This window comes from Orcinus orca, chromosome 19, assembly GCF_937001465.1.
Source record: "Orcinus orca chromosome 19, mOrcOrc1.1, whole genome shotgun sequence".
In the NCBI taxonomy this organism is placed as follows: Eukaryota; Metazoa; Chordata; class Mammalia; order Artiodactyla; family Delphinidae; genus Orcinus; species Orcinus orca.
The window spans coordinates 27,036,999-27,060,695 of record NC_064577.1 but is presented as its reverse complement, the minus strand read 5'-3'; the positions used below and the strand labels follow the sequence as shown (position 1 = coordinate 27,060,695).

The 23,697-nt window shown below is 59.2% G+C and overlaps 2 protein-coding genes across 4 annotated transcripts in view; one reads left to right on the top strand and one right to left on the bottom strand.

The window, feature by feature from the left end:
• RPL38 (ribosomal protein L38) overlaps positions 1 to 23,697 on the bottom strand; it is a 797,591-nt gene that overhangs the window by 675,743 nt on the left and 98,151 nt on the right. The window lies entirely within an intron of this gene.
• SDK2 (sidekick cell adhesion molecule 2) overlaps positions 1 to 23,697 on the top strand; it is a 267,076-nt gene that overhangs the window by 236,359 nt on the left and 7,020 nt on the right. For both annotated transcript variants that reach the window (XM_033438412.2, XM_004275434.3), the window contains 8 exons: positions 1,242 to 1,428; positions 3,771 to 3,908; positions 6,151 to 6,312; positions 8,924 to 9,049; positions 13,091 to 13,255; positions 14,538 to 14,678; positions 14,948 to 15,086; positions 17,421 to 17,547. In XM_033438412.2, coding sequence (XP_033294303.1) covers positions 1,242 to 1,428; positions 3,771 to 3,908; positions 6,151 to 6,312; positions 8,924 to 9,049; positions 13,091 to 13,255; positions 14,538 to 14,678; positions 14,948 to 15,086; positions 17,421 to 17,547 — 1,185 coding nt within the window. The remainder of the gene's footprint in view (positions 1 to 1,241; positions 1,429 to 3,770; positions 3,909 to 6,150; positions 6,313 to 8,923; positions 9,050 to 13,090; positions 13,256 to 14,537; positions 14,679 to 14,947; positions 15,087 to 17,420; positions 17,548 to 23,697) is intronic.

Below are 23,697 nucleotides of genomic sequence, written 5' to 3'. Positions count from 1 at the left end.
GGGATATATGTATATGTATAGCTGATTCACTTTGCTATACAGCAGAAACTAACACACCATTGTAAAGCAATTAGACTCCAATAAAGATGCTAAAAAAGATAATTTTTAAAAAAATAAAGTAAAATTCTGTGTAGATATCCAAAATAATAAAGAATGGCACAGTCAAAAAATAAAAATAGCGAAGGATCTGCTGCTTCGCTGGCGTTAGTGAGTGTTAACCCCCGGTGAATACAAAGTAGAGTCGTCCCTCGGAATCCGCGGGGGATCAGTTCCAGAACCCACTGTGGATACTACCAAAATCTGCGGGTGCTCAAGTCCCAGTCGGCTCTCTGTATCCGCAGTTCCACATCCACAGATTCAACCAACCGCAGATCCTGTTGTACTGCGCCTGTCTATTGAGAAAAATCCACGTAGAAGTGGACCCGGGCAGTTCAAACCCGTGTTGTTCAGGGGTTCAACTATTATTGGAAGCACTGTGGACACCTGCTGCGCTCCTGGACTGAAACTTTCTGCAGAATTGCCGTGTCTTCCTTCTTTTTACAACCTTTGCATGTCACCTTGGTTTTGGGAAGTGGGTGTCCGTGACCCCCACTATACAGACGACACAACTGCGGCTCAGAGAAGTCACCTGGGCAAGTCAGTGGTGCGCTGGGGTCAGCCCAGGCCTGCCTGCCTCTACAGTGCGCTGTTCCAGCTGTCATGTGTGCCCCTGGGGGCCTTGTCAACCTGCAGATGCTGATGCCACAGGTCCAGGGTGGCTGACACTGCATCCCTAAGCAGCTCCTAGGTGATGCCGATGGGCTGGTCCTCAAAGCCAACTCTCGCCTCTCGGCTGGGTTTGAGGTAGACTTCACGCCAGCAGTCTACCTACACTGCACTTGGGGTCCTACAGAGCAGAATTGAGTTATTCCTACAGTGGCAACATTCTGAGGGCCGCCCGTGCCCGCGCTCTGCTAAATCCTGCAGGCACTGCAGTGAACAGACGCGTGGGCTCTCTGCCCTCATGGGGTTTACAGTCTAGCAGAGACTGAAGGATTAGCCGTGAAAAGGAACACTCTGGAAGGGTTTCTAAAACAGCTCTTAAATACACCTATACTATTTACTGGGCGACTCACAGCTCCCATCCATGTGTGTGGATGGTACGAAAGCAGGTGTGTCTGAGACCCTGGGATCAGGCGGGGGCAAGGGGGGAAGCCGGGGGACTGTCTGCCTCACTCCAGATCCTCTGTGCCCACCCACAGATTTATTTCTGGGAGGCCCAGCGGCGGAACCTCACGGAGCGGGTGAAGACGCTTTTCCTGGCCGAGAACGGCGTCAAACTCAAGAACCTGACCGGCTACACCGCCTACATGGTCAGCGTGGCGGCCTTCAACGCCGCGGGGGACGGGCCTCGGAGCACGCCGGCCCGGGGCCAGACCCAGCAAGCAGGTGGGGGACAGACTGGAGGGACAGACGGCGGGGAGGGCGGGGGGCACCTGGCGTCCACGATCGTGGGGGCGTGGAGGCAGCTGAGTGATCTGGCCTGGGTCCCCGGGCCCCGTGGGACGCCCTCCAGAGTGGGAGAGCACCGCCCACCCCGAGGGGCCTAGGTATGAGTGCCCAGAAGAGGGGCACTGTCCCCAGAAAGCCTTGGAGAGGCCCCCAGATCTCGCCCTTCCTCTCCCCATCTTCCCCCAGTAGCCCGCCTTGCCGATGGCCAGTCCATGCCCAGCCAGCCGCCTTCTGCTCCCGGTCTGTTCCCATCTGACTTTCTCATATCTCCCTGGCTTTGTTCCCTCCACCAGTATTTACTGAGCATTCTCTGTGGGCCCGCACCGGGCCATATGCTGGGAACACGACAGTGAATGAAACCAACAAGGGCCCGCTCCTAGGGAGGGAGTCGGATCGTAACCAAGCATCTAGATGAATTAACCCCAGGTGGTAGTGGGTGTGAGCGAGCTCAGGACTGAGGCAGGGAGTGGACAGATGGCTTCGGATGGGTTTGCCCGCGGAGGGCTCGCGGAGTGGCTGACATCTGAGCTGAGATTTCGGTGAGAAGAAGCCAGCCGCGGGAAGTTCTGGAGGAGAGGGGTGTTCTGGGCAGAGGGGCCAGCAGGTGCAAAGGCCTGGAGGCTGGAGGGGATTAGAGAACAGAGAGAAGGCCAGGTGGCTTGAAAGAACGTGAGTAAGAGTCAGGTGGCAGAGGGTCTGGGGGCCTTGGAAGGAAGTTTAGGATTAATTCTAAGCGTGCCGGGGAGCCGTTGGTGGGGATAAGCATCTGGGCAACAGGATCTGTTTGTGTTTATAAAAGATCGCCCTGGCTGCTGTACCAGGGACAGGCTGATGGAGGGGAGAGGAGGGAGGCAGGGAGGCCACTTAGGAGGCTGGGCGGCAGGGTGGGGCAGAGGAGCGGGCGATGCTAAGAACCCTGCAGTCCACACGTGCAGAGCCAGCCCTCTAGATGGTATCTAGAGCCACTTCTCTGGCAACAGTACACTTGACCTTTCCGGAAGCCCTGAGGACGGGCAGGGCAGGAGTTACCCGGTTTCACGATGAGCAAGGGTGGCCTGGGAAGTGATGCTTCTCCCCTAAGGTCCCCCAGCTGGTCCATGGGGTAGCAGAGACTGGGGCCCAGGATATCTGAGCATGTCCTGGGCTGTCTTCATGGCACTGGTCCCCTTCTTTGCCTGCCATCGAGTTTTCTCCGCGTGGATTTGAATACAGGCCTTTTGGCTCGAAGCATCTTTTCCAACCTGCTGTTTCCCATTCTGTCAATGACCTTTCTCTTAAAGACAGAGTGAGACCCCATGGAGTCGGTTCCTAAGTATTGCCCTCTTTGGGGACAAGCTCTGGTTCCCGAGGGTCGATCTGCCTGCCTGTCTGTCCCGACCACTCTCTGTCAGTGTCATCGGCCGGATGTGAGCCCCTGGGAGCCTGGACGCTTCCGTCAGCAGGACAAAGTGTTCTGTCTCACGTCCCTCTAACAGAGGGGAGGCAGGAAGGGCCTCCAGAGCTGGCCTCCGTCCTTCAAAGACGGCTCCCTGACGCTGCCTCCCGGGGCTGGAGCGGAAGCCGGCCCAGATTAGCTCCGGCTCCGTGGGCGGGCAGCTCCGGACAATAATAGCCCGGTCGTCCCGCTGGAGCCAGCTCGGGATGCAGCGTGGTTGATGTTCCCTTCCCTTCCTCTCTGTCCTCCCCCTCCGACCTCTCCCCCCCTCCGATGTTTCTGGGGTCACTCCGGGATTCTTGGGCCAAGAAAGCTTCTCTTCCAGAGCGTTGAACGTTCCTGTGGTGTGGTGTCTCTCGGCAGTAATCCCCGGGGCCCCAGGAGCAAGAGAAAGTCCACGTCCGTGGCAGTTCTGGCAGGTTGTTTAGGGCCCACCCGATGCTCTGAGGCCCAGGCACCCCCCAACCTCCTCCACCACGGAAGCCAAGGCATCGCCCGGCCCCGCAGTGACCCCGGGGCTACAGTCCAGGCGTGTCCTGCGCTCTCAGCCAGGGCTCGGGGCCACTTAGCAAGAGGAAGCCAGCGTTCTCCAACTTTAGGGAAAAGAAAGTCCCCTTTTCTCCCAGTACTTGGACTCTGATGTTGGAAAGAATGCTAATGACCTCAGCGGGGGAGGGAAGGGGGTCCAGTGACCTCTAGTGACCCCTCCCACCCTCTCTGGCACGAAGCCCTGCTTTCTGCTTCTTCCCGGGCCCAAACGCCCCTGCTGGTTCCTTGGAACCAAACCCAGGGCTTTGAACCTCCAGGAAGGAGGAAACAAAGCCCCTCTGCTGTCTCCCCCCAGCCCCCAGTGCTCCCAGCTCCGTCAAGTTCAGTGAACTGACCACCACCTCAGTGAACGTGTCCTGGGAGGCTCCGCAGTTCCCCAATGGTGTCCTGGAGGGCTACCGGCTGGTGTACGAGCCCTGCACCCCCGTGGACGGTGAGTGGGGCCCTCCCTCCCGCGGGGCTCCCCAAACCCACCCTCTGCACAGGTCCCCTCCGTGATCACCACGCAGAGCCGTGAGCCCTTCCCCGCTTACAAACGGGAGACTGAGACCCCGACAGGACAGGCCGGGGCATCGCCAAGGTGAAACAGTGGCAAGTTGGAGGCAAAATTGCAACAGTAGCCCCGGCCTCCTGAGTCCTGGGAGAGAACTTTAAAATACATTCTCCCCTTCAGTGGATGGAAGCGGGGAGGAGTGGAAGGACCTATCCTGAGATGGGTAATAGAGATGGGCCATCCCCCGATGGTCCCGTCCTACGTGTGCCCGCCAACCTCAGGGGCTCAGCCTTCCTCCAGGTTAGTTCTTCTCTGCCTCTTGTGGGGGCAGGAACCCCTCTGAGAATCTGATAAGTGCCTTGGAACCTCTCCCCGAAAGGTGCACGAGTCCGGGAATCACTGCGGCCCCGCTGCCCCCTGGGAACCTCAGCTCAAGCCTGTTGCTTGGCAACTAGCCTCCCTCCCGCTTGCCCTGAGCCCTGTTCCTCAGTGCCCTCCCTGCAGCCCCAGCCCCGCCCCGTCCATCCAGACCCCCGTCGGGACCCTGCCCCACTCCTGGGCCCCTCCACCTGCTGCCCCCCCCTCGGCCAAGATTAATGCTGTTTGCCTAGAAAGGCAGGAAGGAGATTGCACCCCTGGTGGCCTATGTCCAGTTCCAGAGCCCAGTGAGGCCTTGGGCGTATGGCTGGCCTACCAGGTGGCACCCTGGTGGCTAGAGGTGACCGCTTCTGGGGTCACCCCTCCCCGACGGTGGAGCCTGACCAGAACAAGGGGCGGAGCCCTGGGAGCCGAGGCGGCCAGCAGTTCTGGGTCAGCGGCGGGAACAATGGCCCTCAGTCTTCCCAGCCCAACCTGCGTGCCAGCAGTTCACCGGGTCTGGAGGTCCCGAGGGGGAGCTGGGCCCCAGGAAGAGGGGTGGTCAGGTGCAGGACACAGGAAAGGGGCCATCTCTCCCACGGAAGGATGGAGAGGACAGAGGTCACGGGGACGGGACGCAGGGGGACAGGCGGCTTTTGTTGCCGTGGCACCAGGGGACCCACACCTGGCGAGGCATGGTCACTTGGCCTGTCTGTTCCTCAGTCCAGCAAACAGGCCCCGCGAGGATGCAGCAACCCCTGCTTCTCTGTAGGGAAAACCGAGGCCCAGGCCAATGAAGGGTTTGCTCAGAGAAGTCAAGGGGCCAGGTACCCAGGGCTGCTGTTCCGGGTCCCAGGGCACATCACCACGTGACCCCATGGGTACCTCGCTCCTTCAGGAAGCCCCTCGAGATCGCCCACTTTTCTGTCCATCAGGACTTCATTCATTCAATACACTGGGCCCCAACCCCGAGCCAGATGCTGCTATTTTATTTAATCTCGTGACACCTGGCCTAAGATGCCACTGATACCCTCAGTCAGTAGAATAAAGCGAAGCCAGGGTAGGAGACATGCTCAGAGACCCCCTAGGCAGCTCTGGGGTCTGAGCCCAGCCTGCTGGCCGCAAAGCCTGTCTCCTGGGGGTGGCCGGCTGCTTGGTGTGCATGAGAGAGGAAACCCGGTCCTGGGGAGGCTGGCGGTCGGAGGATTTTGACTTGGGAGTCACGGCACGCAAACTCTCACCTCCTGGAAGCCATCCAGCCTCCCGTCTAGTTGCCGAGATTTGGAGTGCTGTAGCGCCCTCACTGTTGCCCTGAAGAGCCTGGCGGGCTCAGCTGGTGGGGGGCCGGGCGTGGGCTCCTGGCTCTTGCTGGTACAGGAAGAAGGAGGTTGTCCTGGGCTCTAGGGGCAGCTGCACCGGTGTCCCCTCCAGCTCTGGACGGTGGTGTCTTTACAGAAGCACTCGCCGGAAGATGATCCTTGGGGTTTGAATTCTATGGGATGGAACGTGGGGGACCAAAAACGGGGGGTGAAATATGTTCGGCGTACAGTGGTTAAGTTAAGCGAGATGGTGAGTTGTTTTTTCCCTCCAGATGCTGAAGGACCCTCTGGGTTTTCAGTCAACAGACAGACAGGCAGGCAGGCAGGCAGTACCTATATATTCTTGAGAACAGCCCGCGGGCTGTGTTCTGAGAGCAGTCTGCAAAACACTCTGTGTGGCCAAGGATGCTTGTCCCAGCCTGACTCCAAGGGGGTGCAGCCCCTGGCCAGCTCCTCCCCCATGGCCTCCCCCGGCCCTACATGCGGTGTGTCCCCCTTCCCCCCAGGAGTCAGTAAGATCGTGACAGTGGATGTGAAGGGCAGCAGCCCTCTGTGGCTGAAGGTGAAGGACCTGGCGGAGGGGATGACCTACAGGTTCCGTATCAGAGCCAAGACCTTCACCTACGGGCCCGAGATCGAAGCCAACGTCACCACGGGCCCCGGAGAAGGTAGGGGAGCCTTGGGCGGACGTGGGGGCTGCTGTTTCCATACACGGTGTTCAGCCCCCCAAGTCGGAAGGGGGTGCCCAGAGCTGTGCTGGAGCCTGGGGGTGCAGAGTTGAGCAAGGCGGGGTCTCTGGTGGAGCACGTGGGCCCCTGGGGTTGTAGGGGGTGGGCCTGGGGGGAGGAAGGGGGGAGGAGGGGGGGTATGTAAAGGGGGAGATTCCAGAAGACTCCATGGGGGTGAAGTCATCCATTCAGATGGCTGCATGGGAATACAGACCATCTGCAGAATTCTGCTGTGGCGGAGCAGGATGGGAAGGGGTGGGTGTCCAGGTGTGAGGGAAGGCCGGCCGGGCTGTGGAGTGTTTCTCAAGGTGCCACTGATGTCAGATCCCCCAGGGTTCCTGTGATAAGTCCAGATTTCTGGGTCCCAGGAAGTTCAGCATCTCTGTGCAGCCACCCTGGGAATGTGCATTTGAACGAGAGCTGAGGTAGCTCTTTGCTACCCACTGTGAGAACCCACGCTCTGGGGGTCTTCAGGCTTGGGAAGATGACACTGGGCAGGGCCAGGGGGCACCTGCTGGCTGCATCCTTCCTAGACAGAGGGGCAGGGTTGGGGGCAGGGCAAGAAAGGAGCCAGGCAGTTACAGGCCAGGCCCTGTGCACTGGGCCTGGGGGGAGGGGAGGGGAGGGAGGGGAGTACCGGGGACCAGGGAGGAAAGAGTGGCTTGGTTTGGGTTTTGCGATGCCTCTTGGGGTCATTGTCAGGCTGGGGGAATTCTTCTGGGCAACTTGAGGTTGAGGCTTAGTTCCCCAGCGTCTCTGTCACCCGTGCAGTGTATCCCAAACATAGAATCCACCTCCCAGCCACTCTGAACTTCCCCCTCGGAGAAAGTACACAGCCCACCCCAGACTCCCCCTGAAATCCCTCCTCCCCATCTTCCCCGCCCATCAGCCGGGAGTGGAGGAGGCCCGGGGCTGGGGCTGGGAGAACCGGGGCTGGGAGAGCCGCTGTCCCCTGCCGGGAGAGCTGGGCCTGCAGAGGCTGCCCCACCGGCCTGGCGGGTTTGCCCAGGGGCTAGTTCAAGGCGGCCCCCCTTCACTTCCTCTTCCTGGGCACTTTGTATTCCCTGCCCCTTGTTCTGCAGAAAAGCCCTCTGGCCCCTGGGCTCTGTTGGAACAAAGCCTGCAGGGCTGCAGGGGGAAGATTGCCAAGGAGCTGCCCCCTGCCCCGCCTCTGCCCTCCCCCTGCCCCCAGCCTCCCCCCCATCCCTCCAGCACCTCTCACCTGAGCCAGCTTGGCTTCCTTGGGAGACAAAAGCAGGAAGCTAGCCGGCAGGAACAAGAAGGACAGAGCGGTGACTTGGGGACAGGAGAGGGCCGCCTGGAGGACAGGGGGTTCTAACCGGAGGCTTGAAGTGACCCGGCGGGGGGGGGGGATCCAGAGGGGGACGGTACAGAGCTGGGGGGAGGGGCCTCTGAGAAAGCACTGAGCTGCGCCCACCCGGCGGAGGAGGGGTCAGCAAGGGCGGATTGCAGCTGGGTGTCCTTCTCCCTCCAGGCTGGGCAATGCTGGAAATGCTGGAAGCTTCTAGTCCAGGAGGAGATGACAGCTCCTCTCAGCCCCGAGGGCTGTCCTGTGCGGAATGAGAACTCAGGGTCCCAAGGGCCCCTGCCCCGCCCTTCACATCTCCCTCGGGCTGTGTCCCACGCCCTCCATCCCTCAGCCACCTTTGCCCTGTGCTGTGGGCAGGATGCTCGTTAGGGGAGGAAGGGGGACAGGAAGGAAGGCAGTGAGGCCCTTTGAGGTCACGGGCGGTGCTGGACGCGGGCTGGGCAATGGGCCGCCACGCTCTGGTAGTGAGTCTCTGGCCTGCTGTCTGGCTGCAAGCCTTCACAGGCCCGGAGGATCTTCAGTCTGAAGCTGGGCTCTCAGCTCCTTTCCCCGCAGGCATCCACAGGGGCCACCGGGCCAGCCAGTCACCCACCCCCTCACTCCCTGGCTCACTCCCTTGTCCCATAAGCACCTAGGAAGCACCTACTGTGTGCCAGGCCCTGGGGGTACAGGGCTCCAGATGTCGTGGGGAACAGCAGACAGGGGCCCTGGGGGCAGTGGGAGCCGGTGCTGCAGGGCACCCCAGGGAAGAAGGGGTACAGGACTCTTAGCAGATAGCACGGGCTCACTCCTCTCACTACGGAGGCGAACGTCTGTCTCCTGCTCTGGCCCCTGGGGCCAGTAGCCCGCATGGCCGACTTAACAGAGCCAGCAGCAGGGCCAGGTTCTTCTTCCTGTTGGACGCAAAGCTTCCAGATCCTCCTGCAGCCCTGGCCTCCTCTCTGGCCTAGCCTTAAAGCAAATGCAGCTGGGAACCTTTCTGGCATCGTCACATATGCCTCTCCTGGAGTGCAGGGGCTCTGGGTGACCTGGCAGAGAATAAGTCAGATCCAGCAGGCCTGGGCAGGAGGCACTCCTTGGGCCTCGGCACGCGCAGGTTTCTGGAGCCCCTGGCCGAGGTTGGTTTTGACGTCCAGCACCTCCTGCTGGAGCTCAGGAAGACAGCCTGGGTGCCTGTTCTGGCTCCCATGCCTCCTCTCACCCACTGTGTGCCGTTCACAGGTGCCCCCGGGCCGCCCGGAGTGCCCATCATCGTGCGGTACAGCTCGGCCATTGCCATCCACTGGTCCAGTGGAGACCCCGGCAAAGGCCCCATCACCCGCTACGTCATAGAAGCCAGACCTTCAGGTATGTCCCGCCCGGGCTGAGACGGCTTGCCTTCGGGAACAGAGCGCCTCCACTTGGGGCACTGATGTCGCGTGAGAAGGGGCTTGTGCTCCCCCAGGTGAAGCTAGAGGCGGCCCTGTGACGAGTGGGAAATGGGACTTGCATCCTTAGTTAAGGGAAACCCAGGAGGCCCCGGAGAACAGCTATAATCACCAGGTGAGGACCGACTCATGTAAGGGTCATCCAAGAAGCCAGAGAACAGGGCTTCCCTGGTGGCACAGTGGTTGAGGATCCACCTGCCAATGCAGGGGACACGAGTTCGTGCCCCGGTCCGGGAAGATCCCACATGCCGTGGAGCGGCTGGGCCCGTGAGCCATGGCCGCTGAGCCTGCGCGTCCGGAGCCTGTGCTCCGCAACGGGAGAGGCCCGCGTACCGCAAAAAAAAAAAAAGAAGCTGGAGAACAAAGATTTGGGCTCCCATCTGCTAAACACCCATGTCCTCCACACGACCCCACTGACGAGTGCCCCACAAGGAGGCTGGCTGTCCCCCGGAGCCCCAGCTGCCTCTTTGAGGCCCGTTGCCACTATCATGGCTGTCACTGCAGTTCCTATAATGTCTCAGTCTCTCCTCTCAAGCCTGAAATCGAATCACAAGAACTTCCAAAGCCATCAGGAGATGAGCGGTTGATAAGTCGCTGCAGGGGGCTGTCCGCCGAGCTCCTGTTTCACAGTCGAGGTGACACCTGCTCCTGCTTTTCCGGCTCCCCTTACCCCCAGGAGCTCCCCTTACCCCCAGGAGCTCCCGGCCGCGGCCAGCTCCCTCCGTTGCTAGGTTTCTGAGTTAATCAGAGATGCCAGAGTCGGCTCAGGCTGGAGGCTTGTTCTCCGTATTCCGTGGATCTGTGATTAGGTAATTGAAGTTGAGAAACAAACAAAAAGACTGTGTTGCTCCAGCACGAATAGCAAATACTAATCAGAGCGGGAAGCCAGCATCTCAGTAGCTAATACTTCTAATGGGGTGCTGACACATCCCAGCGACGTGGTTAGTACCGCGGGGTGGCTGAGTGCTGAACATCTCAATAGCAAATAGTTCATTCCAGCGGTTCCAGGAAGGCGCTACCACCCTGCCATTGCCTTAATCTTGGACTAATAACTGCAGTCACAGATAGCTATTACATCCAGCAGCTCAGATCCAACGTGTAGCCGGAAGATACGCGCAGCCTTGGCGCCCTCCCCTCTCCAGATGGTCCCTCCCTGGCCCTCCAGGGCCAGCTGCTGACTTGGCTGGGAGACCTCCGCGTGCTTCTCTCAACCGGGGCCTGTGACTGTTTCTCCCATCCAAGTTGGCCTGCCGGGGCGCCAGGCTCTGGAATGTTGGCGCTGGACTTCAGCCCTGTGGATTTTCCAGCGTTCCCTGGGAGGCCCGGCAGGGGACCTGGTGTTCCAGGTTTGGGGGCCGCGACTCGGCGCACACACTTGGGGTCAAGGACTGAGTGTCAGAGGAAGGATCAAGCCAGGACCCCCTGAAGGGCGGGAATTCAGGGTGGTACCCGAGAGCTGGTGACGGGAACACGAGGGGAATGCCGTGCTTCTCCCCCCGGCTGTACATCCTCTTCGGGATGGAATCGCTCGCGTCCTTGGCTCTGCCGGCATCGCCTGTGCTCCCTCCTGGGCAGAATCAACTAAACACGAGAAGCCAGACGCTGCAGACCAGGGAGGGATTCTTTCGGGCCAACTCCCAGGGCTGTAGGCCAGAGACACAGCATGACGCTCCCTCAGCTTCCAGCCTGGCCCCGTCGCCCCGGCTCCACCCTTTGCTCCTGTGTGGGGAGGAACAAGGAGGGTCAGACAGCAGGCCGGAGCCCCCAGCTTCTGGGAGGCAGCGGGGTCCTGGCCGAGCCCACCTGGACATGGTCATGATGGTCAGCGCCGTCCTGGGCACAGGGAGGGAGTTCAGCGCTGGGACGAATCAGGCATCTCAAGGCTGAAGCACCAGCGCTGCCACTGTGACCTCGGGAGGGTGAGCTCAGCCGTCTCCAAGCCTTGGTTTCCGCATCTGTAACATGGGTACAAGTGTTCTTCCTTCTCACTGTTGCTGCCAACGTTGCAACGTTGCTGCAACGTTGCTGCAAGCCCTTGGAACCAGGATGCTTGATAAGGAGTGAGTGTCGCTGTTTGGTCATCATCATTGGTATCATCACCGTGCCTGTCATCAAGGGTGAATGAGAGAATTCAAAGTCACAGGAGGAAAATGGATTTGCACCCCAATACTTGTATTTCGGGGCCTGCAGTACTGAAATCGGGGCCTGTGTTTCATGATGCTATGAAAAGGCCAGGGAAGAAAGGTTTGCACTCACTGCTTCAAAAATACTTCAAGTATGCCTGTGCTGGGTGCTGGGCTACAAAGACAGATTAGGCACGATCCCTGCCCTGGAGGAATTTCACAGCCTAGCAGGAGGAAGAGAGACAGTCAACAAAAAGATGTGATGTGTATGAGGCAGGCACCGAAAAACAAATCAGTAAGAGGGAAGATGAGGACCCTGGAGTCTTCTAAGGAGAGCAGAACGCAGACGCCGCCTTTCAAGCAGAGGGACCCAGACGGGACGGCAGGAAGGTGGCCTCCACAGGTGCCACCACACTCCTGGTCCAACATTCAGAAATGATGATGGAGTTACGGCCACTCCACCGGGATTCCTGACTTGGGTGGATCTGTAAAAAAATAGTGTAGGGAAGGAAACAAGCAAAATCCATCCACCCCGGGGAACGGCCGAGCTGGGAGCAGCCTGTGGGCCAGAAAGACAGCTCTTATGCCAAGGAGTTGAGAGGCAGACAACGAAGGACAGTGAAGCCGGTGGAGCGGAGGACGTGCTGTGGGAGCTGGTCCAGGCCAGCGGCAGCTGCTCAGGATGAAGACCTGGGCACTCAGCCCACCAAGGCACTTCTGAGACCCCTGGGCCCCTGGTCCATGTGAAAACGGGTCCCGTCCAGGGCCCAAGTGGCTTGACACTTTGGTTGCTGAATCAGCCCTGCACTCATGCAGGCAGGACTCCCCCTCTTCCCCAAGCCAGGCCAGCCCCATGGGCCCCACACAGAGCATCTGCGGACGATGCCACTGGGCCCTGGAGGATGCTGCTGGCCTCTTCTCTTGCATGGGCAGCACGCTCATTCCTTTTGAAGCAGGTGGAAATGAATGATGGCCCAAGAGGACAAGGCCCAGAGAGCCACAGACAAAGGGGGACAGGCCTGAAGGTTAAGTCAGGAGCTCAAAGGATGGGGGTGTAGGGGGAGAGCAGACGGAGTCCCCTCCAGCTCTCACTGGTCCCTCATTCTCCTCAGATCTCCGCTCCCAAACGGAGCCCCATCACATCCAGGCAACTTGACCAGAACCTCACAGGCAACCCCCATCCCTCCTACAGAGATTGTTAGAAAGTCCTGTTCTTTTTGTCTGATGCCACTACTGTGGGTGTTTTGAATAGGAAGGGGGATCAGAAAAATAGGGGCCTGGTTAAGTAAAGGAAGGCCTACCCTCATGATAGCACATTAGGCAGCCTCTTAAAAGCATCTGACCAGCGTGCTTTACTGACAGGGAAACGGATCTGTAGATTTCTTCTGCACAAAGTGCTGGAATGGTGAGGCTCCTTCTCTGCATGGTGATATTGGGTTGGGTGTTAAAGGAGTTTCTGCCTATTATACATTTTTTTTATTATACCTTTTTTAATGTTTTACGGACATTTTAATTAAAAAGAGGGAGTTCCCTGGCGGTCCAGTGGTTAGGACTCAGCACTCTCACTGCCGGAGCCTGGATTCAATCCCTGGTCAGGGAACTAAGATCTCGCAAGCTGTGCGGTGCAGCCTAGACAGATGGAGAGAGAGAGAGAGAGAGAAAGAAAGAATAAAAAGGTCAGATACTTTTTTTAAAATGTCTCCTGAGGACCTGCTAGGTGCCATGCACGGGAAATTCAGTGTCGAAGGGGCAGACCCAAAAGGCCCCAGCATCAGAGCACCAGTTAGGGTCGGGCAGGGCCCCTCCTCACGGGCACCTCCCTCTCTGTGCCCCTGCAGACGAGGGGCTCTGGGACATCCTCATCAAAGACATCCCCAAGGAGGTGACGTCCTACACGTTCAGCATGGACATCCTCAAGCCAGGCGTGAGCTATGACTTCCGGGTCATCGCTGTCAACGACTACGGCTTTGGCACCCCCAGCAGCCCCTCCCAGTCTGTGCCAGGTACTGTGGCCTGCGGGTGAGGGGTGAGCGGTGAGGGCGCCCCACTGAAGAGCCTTGTGGAATCTGGGGCAGGGATGAAGGAGGAGAGGTAGCAGCCCCGGAAGACTGGGGTGGGGACCGCTTCAGTTCTCTAAAGCAGAGAGCCCTGGGCCAGGGCCTGAGTCAGCCTTCGACTCTGGAAGGAGCTAGGGGCCAGGGGTCTTTTGGGTTCCTTTTCAAGGACTCCAGAAGCCCTGGGCAGGGGGCCCAGTGGGCTTGAGGATGAATCAGCGGAACCAAGATGAGAGTCTCCCTGAGCTTGTCACCCAGGAGATTCAAGGGCACCAGGCCATAAACTGCGTGTTTCCGTGGAAACCTCCCCCCAAAACAGAGCCAGCAGCCTGTGAAGCGCAGGCCTGAGCAAGCAGCTCCCCGATGGGGCAGGACTCCATCCCTCCCCTGCCTCCTTGCCTTTCTCTTCCCACTGTCTCCGAGCTCACAGAGGATGCCAGTGTCGAAACCCATGACCCCAAATCTAACCACTAGCCACTTTTAATACCGAGGCCTCTTCCCTTGAGGCAGGAATATAACTCAAAATGTCTACTCACCAGGCAAGTTTCACCCTTGCCCTGATAGAAACAAATCATGGGAAGTAAGCACTTCAAGATGAAACAGAAGAGCCAGCCCCCGTCAGGCAGCAGCATGGATTAGTACCGGCCGGGTGCAGGGAGCACAGTACTGGGGGCTCTGGAAGAAGGGGAGTCTCCCTGGAGGAGGCTTTCTGAAGACCCACTCATGTCCACCCTCCCAGCTCCCCCTGCCTTCTGCTACCAGAAAAAGATTTCTGTCACAACTGAACCTTGGGGGAAACTCTCCCAGGCCCATCACAGACCAGGCAATCGCCTTTCCAACCACATTGGTGTCTGTCTGTCAAGGTAGCCCCTGGGCCACGGGTGGCAAGGAAAAATAAGAAAGGAAAGATAGCAAGCACGCTGCAAGTCCTCCCTCCTGTGTCTTTAGCAGACATCACTAATCAATCCCAGCCCTCTTTCCTAGGGAGTCTAGAACCGACCTCAGAACTTTTCTCAAAACAGCCCTCCAGGCAGCGCTTTACTGATTGCTCAGAGCTGGCCCTTGAGATGAAACCGTCCCTACCCACCTTAGGTTCTGCCTCGTGCAGAGGGCACAGACCCAACTACCCGTGAAGTGTGAGGGCAGGTGGTAGGGTCCCAGCTGGAGCAGGAGGTTGGGAGGCAGGACGGAGCCGAGCGGTCCTGGCCCTGACCCCCGCCCCGTGCTCCAGCCCAGAAAGCCAACCCCTTCTACGAGGAGTGGTGGTTCTTGGTGGTCATCGCGCTCGTTGGCCTCATCTTCATCCTGCTCCTGGTCTTCGTGCTCATCATCCGGGGCCAGAGCAAGAAGTACGCCAAGAAGACAGACTCGGGTGAGCCGGCCCCGAGCCCTGCCGGCTGGACGGGGACTCTCACGCGGCCCCCTCCCTTTTGGCAAGGGCGGGGTCTTCCCTCTCCTGGAAACGCACTTGTTCTGATGGGGCGAGGGGCGGCGGCAGCCTAGGGTTCCTACCTGCAATCTCCATCTCCTATTATAACAAGAGAAGGGGGGCAGCCCAGCCATGGGGGCGGCGGGGAGGCCACCTGGTCTGAAGGGATGGAGTGAGCGATGGATGTCAATCCCCACCCTCTCCCTTCCCAGGGACCAATCCCAAGTCTGGTGCCCTGGGCCATGGGGAGATGATGAGCTTGGACGAAAGCAGTTTTCCTGCCCTAGAACTCAACAACCGGCGGCTGTCAGTCAAGAACTCCTTCTGCCGAAAGAACGGCCTGTATACCAGGTAGCGAGGCTGTCTGCGTGGGGGACCGGGGGATGGAGGCTTGGGGGCCAGCTGTGCCCAGGGACTGGGGGACTCCTGGGAGGGCCACAGAGCAGGCAGGGCCCTGTCCTGGAGCGGCATCCACTGGGAATGGTCACGAGGAAGACAGAGCCGGGCCCAGGCAGCTCCACAGGGGCTGGGGAGAAGGTCACAAGGAGGTGGGTGCAGAGAGTTTGTGCCAAACACAGCGGAATACAAATCGCTTGCACCATTCTGCAAACCACCGGCTGCTGCGTGGGGCCAGTGCTTCTGGTACAGGCCTGAAGCCGCGATGGTTACTGGCCCTAAGGGCGAGATGCGCCCAGCGAAGGTGGGCCAGGCAGGGGTCCCCGCATGACTGCTTATACCTTAACTTGTCCTCCTTCCGGAAAGAGAGGGCCATCGCAGTGTGGACGCCCTCTCCCCCGGGCACCTACTCATACCTGCTGTAGTTGTAGACAGTTTTCTCCCACCGGCCCCCCAAGTCCACAGGCTCAGCGTCATCCTCAAGGGGCAGGATCTTGAGAGCAGCCAACCAGGGGAGGTCTAGCTGTCCAGCTCCTGTCTCCTCCTGACACCTCTCCAGCCCCAGGCCCCTCCCAGCCCCACTCGCTGCGGCGGGCCGGGCTGCCTGTGTCCAAGGGCAGGGGCAGCTGCTTTGGCTCGTGTGAGCCTCACCTGATTGACCCGGCAGTGTCAGGCTCCCGGGAGCGCGGGAGCATTGGGGCTGCGGCCCAGGGGCTCCTCTCCCCAGCCTCAGCCCTGTTCACATTCCCGGCTCCTTGGAGGTGCCCACGGGAGTGGGGGATTTGCTTCTCCCAGGCACCGCTCACAAAGCTTCCCTCTGTCTGGTCCTGGAAGGAAGAGCGACGTGTGTCTTCAGCGGGAGGACAGCGGGAGGGGTGTGCAGGCCGGCCAGCCCCCGCCTCTTATCCGCTGCCAAAGCCAGCTTTCCAAAGAAAGAGCCGTTTGAGGCCGCAGTGGCCAGCCAGGCTCTGGGGCCCTGCCACGTGGAAAAAGAGGACGTTTCACCCACGGCCTGGCCTCGCCTGCCTCTCACACCCCCGGTGTCCACACACTGCGGCCCCTACCCCGCTGTGTATACACAGAAGTCCGTGGTCCCCAAACCAGCCCCAGGCGCCGGGGGCCCGACCCAATCACAGTGACACATCGGCGCCCACTCAGCCTGCATGTCGCCAAGACTGCATTAGCCTGGCGCCCCATTTTCTCCCTCCTGCCACTGTCCTGCTTTGCCTGTCTTGTCTGCGTGAAGCTGCTGCCCGTTCTGCCATCTTACCCTTAAGCAGTTTAAGGATGCAGCTTTGTTGATTGGCATAAAATGCAAGCAGATACAGTACAAGAGGTTGGAGGTAGCAGGGGGCGTTGCTTGTGACACAGTCCCAGGCCACCAGATTGTTCTCGGAGTGGCATTTCGGCAGCAAACCGCCTCCAGCCCGGGTGGGACAGCTGGGGTTCAGGGCTTCGGGGCCATAAACGCTTGCTGGAGCAGGGTAGGCACATCGTGGGGGCATCAGGCCCTGGGCAGGGCCCCCTTGTACCCCACCCTGAGAAGACACAAATAGGACAGAGTCATGGGGGACCCCAGCCACCTGCCCAGTGCCCCTGGGAGCCTGCCAGCCTGCTTCCCCTGCCCCCATCCTGTCCGCCACCCTCTCATGCACCCCACGACAGGCAGAGTGCCCGAGGCGCCCTGTCCTGGCTGTTTGTTCAGATGACTCAGAGCCAAGCCCCTGGGAAACACACAAGTTTCTCTAGGGCTGATTTTTCAAGGTAGGGTGTGACTTAGCCTGTCTCTGGTCTCTGAGCAGATGTGGAGGGAGGGAGGCCGTGAGTCTCCTTTTCCCCTAATCCTCTGTGTTAACTCTCAGAAGCTCACTTCGTGAGTTTAGGAGTCACGCGGGGAGTTTGTCTGCAGGGCAGGTGTCCAGACCTCCCCTGAGATTCCGATTCAGGAGGTCTCAGTGGCGCCCAGAATTGCTTTGCAACGTTCACTGCCAAGTGCTCCCAGTGCTGGGGCCTTAGAGTCAAGATTCTCCTTCCCCGAGCCCCCCATTTCCCTGAGCTGGTTTGGGAGGCTTGTCCTAGGCCTTCAAGACCTGGGGCGTCCCCAGCCAGGCAGGGCCTCCAGCCCAAGGCCCAGGCCTGCCGGACGAGCAGACCCGGGAAGGAGGAACACAGGACGGAGGGGTCTGAGGGCCGCCTCCAGGCTCCCCTGCGCCTCCCGGGCTGGACGAGGCTGCTGTGAGGGAGGCCGGGTCTCAGCTCTGCCCCCCCACCCCCGCTCCCACTCTCTAGGTCTCCTCCTCGGCCCAGCCCGGGCAGCCTCCACTACTCCGACGAGGACGTCACCAAGTACAACGACCTCATCCCAGCCGAGAGCAGCAGCCTGACCGAGAAGCCCTCGGAAATCTCTGACTCTCAGGTGAGGAGGGCCAGGTGCCCCGGAGAGGGAGGTGAAGCAGCCCACCCCGGAGTGTGAACCTGCCCATCACTTCCTTCCCTCCTTTCCTTTACGGGCCGGAAAAGCCAAGGGGTCCCAGAAAACTATCCGGAAGGTGTGTGTAGGCTAGCTGCCACCTCCCAAGCTCTGCTCAGAGTTTGCACCCTGGGCTAGTGGGGTCCCTGGAACCCCCAAGAGCATGGCCCTCTGGGTTTGCAAGGGTCACCCCACGTGCTCCGTCCCTCAGCAGCTCTGGGCTGCAAAGGGGCATGAAGACGAGGAGAGCGAGGTTGGCACAGCAGCCCTGCTTTGCCAGAGCCCGGAGAACCACTGAACTTAGCTATTCGGGGTCAGAATGAGCCCCAGAAATGGGAGACTCTGTGCCCTGGACCCCCCAAGGATGGAAAGCAGTGTAGGCCGTTAAAGCGTTAAGCTTTGGAGGTTCAGACCTGAGCTGGATCCTGGCTCTGCTGCCTAGGAGCCACGGGCGTCATGGGTGTGCTAAGTAACGTCTTGGACCCTCAGTTTCTCTGTCTGTAGAATGGGCTCATGGGGTTGTGGGGAGAAGTTGCTGAGGTTACATTCCATAAATGCCAGCTCTTAATATTGAAAAGGGGATGGTGCCTTCGGGAGATCCAGAGCTTTGGAGAGGCTGCCGTTAGGTGGCCACGCGGGGACACTGGCCCAGACTTTAGGGACAGCAGATTGAGTGCATTCCAGCAAAGTGATGTGACAGCCTCTTACCCCAGCCCTCTCGGCCTTGGCCAAGCCTGGCGGTTGCCAAGGAAGGGGCAGCAAAAGGCTACTGTGTCCCACGCCCTGGACCTTTCTGCCCGGTCCTGGGAGAGGATGAGAAGGGAGAGGCGCCGGCAGGGAGCGGGGCTGCTGGCCGGGCGGGATGTACCAGCAAAGCCTGGGATCCAGTCGCGGCCCCGTGAACCGGGGGCCTCTTGCTCGCTGCTGTTTTGTTCAGCCAGGGTTACTGCTGGGCTTGGCAGAGCCGGGGAGGCTGGAGCTGACACCCCAGCTCAGAGCTGGCAGGGACCGAGACCCCAGCTTAGCCTGGGTTACACGGGGACTCATATGATTCAGGTTACGGCATCCTGTTATGCGTATTTAACTCTTTGCAGCCACGTCCGAACTGGGGGCTTCTCCCCAAAGATGGTGATGGGCATTTGGCTTGTAGGTACCCAAGGTAAACTTCAAAACGATAAAGGGATCCCCTGCGCCCGTGGGGTGGTAACAAAGGGCTGCTTGAGCCCCAGCCCTGTCTGTGGAGAAAGCGGCGTGGTGCCTGGTGGAAGGGTTGCTCTGCTCAGCCCCCCTTGCCCTTCTGCAGAGGGCATTATTATCCACCCTCGTCAGCTGAGCCCTGACCTTTCAGAGAGTAAGCCACCTGAGGGCAGACGATACTGCCCGATGTCTCCGGAGCTTTCTGTGGCCATCCCTGCAAGAGTCTGGAGGACCTTCACATGGGATACAGAGCTGGTCCCTGAGGCCATGCCAGGGTCCCCCAGCCTTGAAGAGGTTGCTGGGAGAAGAATTCCCATCCCAGGAGCACCCTGCTTCAGCAGTTACCCCAGGGCGGCAGAGTACCCGGAATCCTCCATTTAGCTATTGGTCTTCTTTGTTCAGAACAAGCCCGTCGCTTGAACACTGTTTCCATAGCATCCTGGAACCAACCACCCCTTCGGGGAGCGCATACCCTAGAGAAAGGAGGCTTCCTGGTTCCAGAATGCCCAAACCGAGGACCATAGCCCAGGCCTGGAGTTCCACCTGCGGCGTTTGGGATGCTTCTGGATCTGATTTGGGGCTGGGCTGAGTTGAGTTGGGTCCATGTACTCTGAAAGCTAAGCTGCATAAGAGCAGGGACTCGTGACAGTTCTGATCACTGCTGTGTCCCCAGAGTCCTGCACGGCACTGGCATGTGGGCTCCCTGGGCGTATCTGTTGAGAGCATGAGAGGGTCACTGGGGAAGGTAGTCAGGTTGAACAGACTCAAAACCGTATATGGTTAGCGGGTTACAGAAACAAAGATTCGTGGAATAACCAGCATCAGATCTCAGACATTCATAGAGGCTCTTCAAAGTTAACGCTGATGACAGAAGCCAGCCACCCCTCACCCCGCCCGCTGGGCCACACTCAGCATCCCAAGTGCCTCGCCACGGTGTATCTTCACACCGACACTCCAAGGCAGACCTTGGTGTCATCTTTTTTGTACAGATGGGGAAGCTGAGGCTGGGAGAGCTTAAGTGAGTCGGCTCAGGTCCAAAAGTGCAAACCCAGGCTTCCAGATTGTAGAGCCAGATGCTACACACAGGCCTTAGGATGTCAGAACCCAGATCAGCCCCGCGGTCCTACCCCTGTCCTGAAGCCGGTGACGTTGCCCTCGTGGCAGACCTTTCTGGAAAGACCTTCAGAACTAGCTGATGAAACAGTCTTGAGGATAAGCAACTGGATTTTCTAAAAAATAAATAAACTCCAGCCTGTCTTTAAAAGATAAAGACAGGGCTTCCCTGGTGGCGCAGTGGTTGAGAGTCCGCCTGCCGATGCAGGGGACACGGGTCGTGCCCCAGTCCGGGAAGATCCCACGTGCCGCGGAGCGGCTGGGCCCGTGATCCATGACCGCTGAGCCTGCGCGTCCGGAGCCTGTGCTCCGCAACGGGAGAGGCCACAACAGTGAGAGGCCCGCGTACCGCAAAATAAAAGAAAAAAGAAAAAAGATAAAGACAGACACTCAGAGGAACGTGCTACAGGCACTAAAATTTTCCCCAAGAAAGACACCCTAGCAGCTTGGGACACTGGGTCACCGCAGTGATTCTCCAGCCGCTTCTGAGGCTGCTCTGAAGGGGGACGCTCGTTTGAAAATCTGCAGCACTTAGTTGTGGTTGGTGTGTGACCCTGGACTTGAATCCCAGCCCACCCTTTACGGACCCTGGGGTGGGGGTGGGGGAGATCCTTCAAGTCCTCACCCACACAGCACAGTAGGACCGTCTATCCAAGGGGCGGTTACGGGAGTACGTTAGGTGAGATGCCGTCGGGCCTGTGCAGTGCCAGGTTCATCACAGGGGCCCTAGAAAAGGCAACCAGGATCACGTGGGTTATTTGTTCTAGAATTGTTCTTGAAAACCAGGCAGTTGGCTTTAGGGTCACGGCAGGTCGTACAGGATCCAGGAGGCTACTGTCAGAGCATTAGCGTCCTCTGACATGAAAGTGAAAGGGCCCGGGAGGACCCCGAGAGGTTCAGCCATCAGTCACCCGTGTGCCCCCAGCCCGAGGGCACTGGTACGTTGTGCGTCGTTAAATGGTGACAATTCCCTGGCGGTCCAGCGGTTAGGACGCAGCCCTTTCACTGCTGGGGCCCTGGTTCAGTCCCTGGTCAGGGAACTAAGATCCCACAAGCCGTGTGGCGTGACCCCAAAAAAACAAAACAAAACAAAAAGTTGAATTGCTTCCATTACCTGTTGGCAAAGAGCCCCCTCCCTGAGCCCCTAAGTGTCACCGGGAGGACCCAGGAAGCGTGCTCGGTGATTCTGCAGCTGCAGGTGGGGTCATGCCTGGTTCAGCCAGGGCCACTCCGTGCCTCTGTGGGTCAGATCGAAGTTCCCGCCTAAGCGGCTCAGGAGGCCTGGGTGTCAGCATTTGCCCGGGGCTGTGAGGGCCGCTGCAGCCGGTGCAGGGGGCAAGCAGACCGTGACTTCTCAGCACTCACCGTGAGGGCCAGGAGGTGATGGAGACGCAGTCCTGCCTCCCAGGGGCTCCCTGTGGGCTGGAGGGGACAGACTGGGGACAGAGCAGCTGGCCTCGCTCTGATGCTCCTGGGGCTGCTCGCGCGCCCCCCACCCCCCCGAGAAGCAGCTGGACCGCACATCAGTGTCTGGAACGTGCGGCATCCACCGTCACGACTATCAGCTCGGGGCTCACGGTGGACGCACCGTTAGCCCTGCCCGTGTCGGCTTCTGCAAGGGCACATCCCTAAGGGCTGCAGCCACACAGCCAGCCCCTCAGGCCAGCTGTCTTTGCGAAGTCCCCAACCCCCACCCCACCCCGGGTCCCCGGAGAGTAAATTTTGCCTGTGCTGCCTGGCTGGTATTCTAAGTCAGACCACCCAAAAGTCAGTCTCCAAAACTGGAGGAAATTTGCCCAGCCATTTTCCTGTGATATGGTAATAAACACAAAGTCGAGGTTTCTTATAAACAAACACGCATGATACAACATGGGAAAGGCCATAACAGGGCTGTGGGTGGAGGCAGAGGAGGACAGGGCTGGCTCCCTTCAGGCGGCATGGGGTGGGCTGGCGGCTGCGTCTCAAGGGGTACAGGAGAAGGGGGTCCAGGCAGGGGGACCCACAAAGGCTGAGGCTGGTCTGAGGGAACTTCTAAAAAGAAAGTATGGCCACTGTCCTACTTCATTTCAAAGTCAGAGCCCACGCTGGGTAGAAAAATCACAGCGCACAAGTAAATCTCAGTGGGAAAGGAACTCCAAGCCCATGGCAAGTCTCTTCTAATCAATACTCGGTTCTTTGTGATGTCTGGGCAGCCCCTTTAAGCTCATTATAATGAAACTGAACCTATGAGAAAAAGGAAGTATATAGGCCATATTAGATTTTATATATTGGTTATTGAGCACCCCTTCAGAAGAGTGAACATTTTCGAAGGCCTTACTAGGGGCCAGGAATGGCTCTAAGGATTGTTCGAGAATGGTACCACTTAACCCATGAGCCCTCTGGGAGGCCTGGTGGTGTTAGTGGCCACACACAGGTTGGGCTCTGCGTGACACCTGGCAGGGGTAAGGAGCCCAGAGCCCCGGAGAAAAATGTGCCTCAAGGAGGCATCTCCCACCCCCCACCCCACCTCTAAGCCCCGGGAGGCAGCAGCCCCTGCAGGAGGGGCCTCATGAGAGCATCCAAGGTGACAGTCTCCCATCTAGGCTTCAGGCTAGACTCCGCGCAGGGAGCCCCTGGACCACGGGCGGGGGAGGGGCTCCAGCTCCCAGTCTCCCAAGGAGCTGCACAGGGTGACCTGTCATCTGGGGCAACGCATTCCTGCCGGAATTCTTGAGATTCAACAAGATAAGGGCACCCAGCCCCGCCCTGGGCTCTCAACACCGGTCCCCAAGCCCAGGACGGCACCCGCCCGCCCTGTCGCCTGCTGAGTCTGATACAACAGTCCCTCCTTCTAGAAAGGAACAGAAAAGCTAAAGGCTTTCCATGGCTCCCTCTCTTTTGTCTCTGTCCTTGCTCCGGGGTCCTCCCTCCCGCTGGTCCCCATGCGCTCACTCCCATCGCCAGGCCTGCTGTCTGTGCTCCCTCCTCCCCAGACCTTGGTGATTGCTGATGGAGTGGCTTTGAGTTGCTGTTAAGAGGCCGGGGAGCTGAAGCAGTCACCTGATTGCTGGCAGCCTGGAGGGACTGCCCGTGAAAGGCCCTCTTTGTGCTGGGCCGGTGACTGGGAAGCTGCATTCAATTACCGAGGGCCGGGCGAGAGTTGAAAGCCGGAATGGGAGCCCCTGGTCCCCTCTCGCTTTCTTTCTTCTCTTCTCACCCCACCCCCATCCAGAAAAGAAACAGATGTTCTGGGAGGTGGAGGCGGAGAGGAGGACGGTGCAGAGACCCCATCCTTTGGCGCTGGAGAGCTGGGGGAGGGGCAGACCAGACTGTAGCCCACACCCCTCCCCCAGCGCAGCCTCCCAGCTCCTCCTCTGGCTTTCCCATCCCCGTTGGGACTGCTGCCCCACAGAGCGTCTGGTGCACAGTAGGTGCTCAACAGAGGGTAGGAGACGATTTGGGTGAATGGGCTTTGGTCTGGGCCCCCGGGAGGGCCAAGGAGGCCCATTCCCTACCTACTAGTCATCCTTGAGGGTTGGGGTTTTGCGGGGAAGCAGGAACCATACATTCTTTTCTTTTCCCAGCTGAGCCCTGAGTCAGCCTCCCCCATCCCGTGGCCCCTTCTGATCCCTCCTCTGGGGGCTTCGAGGCCCCATCTCTCCCAGACACCCCCCTCACTGTCTCCCTAATAATACCTTTCCACTATTCTCTCATCCATTAGCTCACTTCATCCTGCGAACTGCGGGATCTACCCATTTTACAGACAAGGATACTGAGGCTGAGAGAGGCTAAGTGATGGGTCCAAGC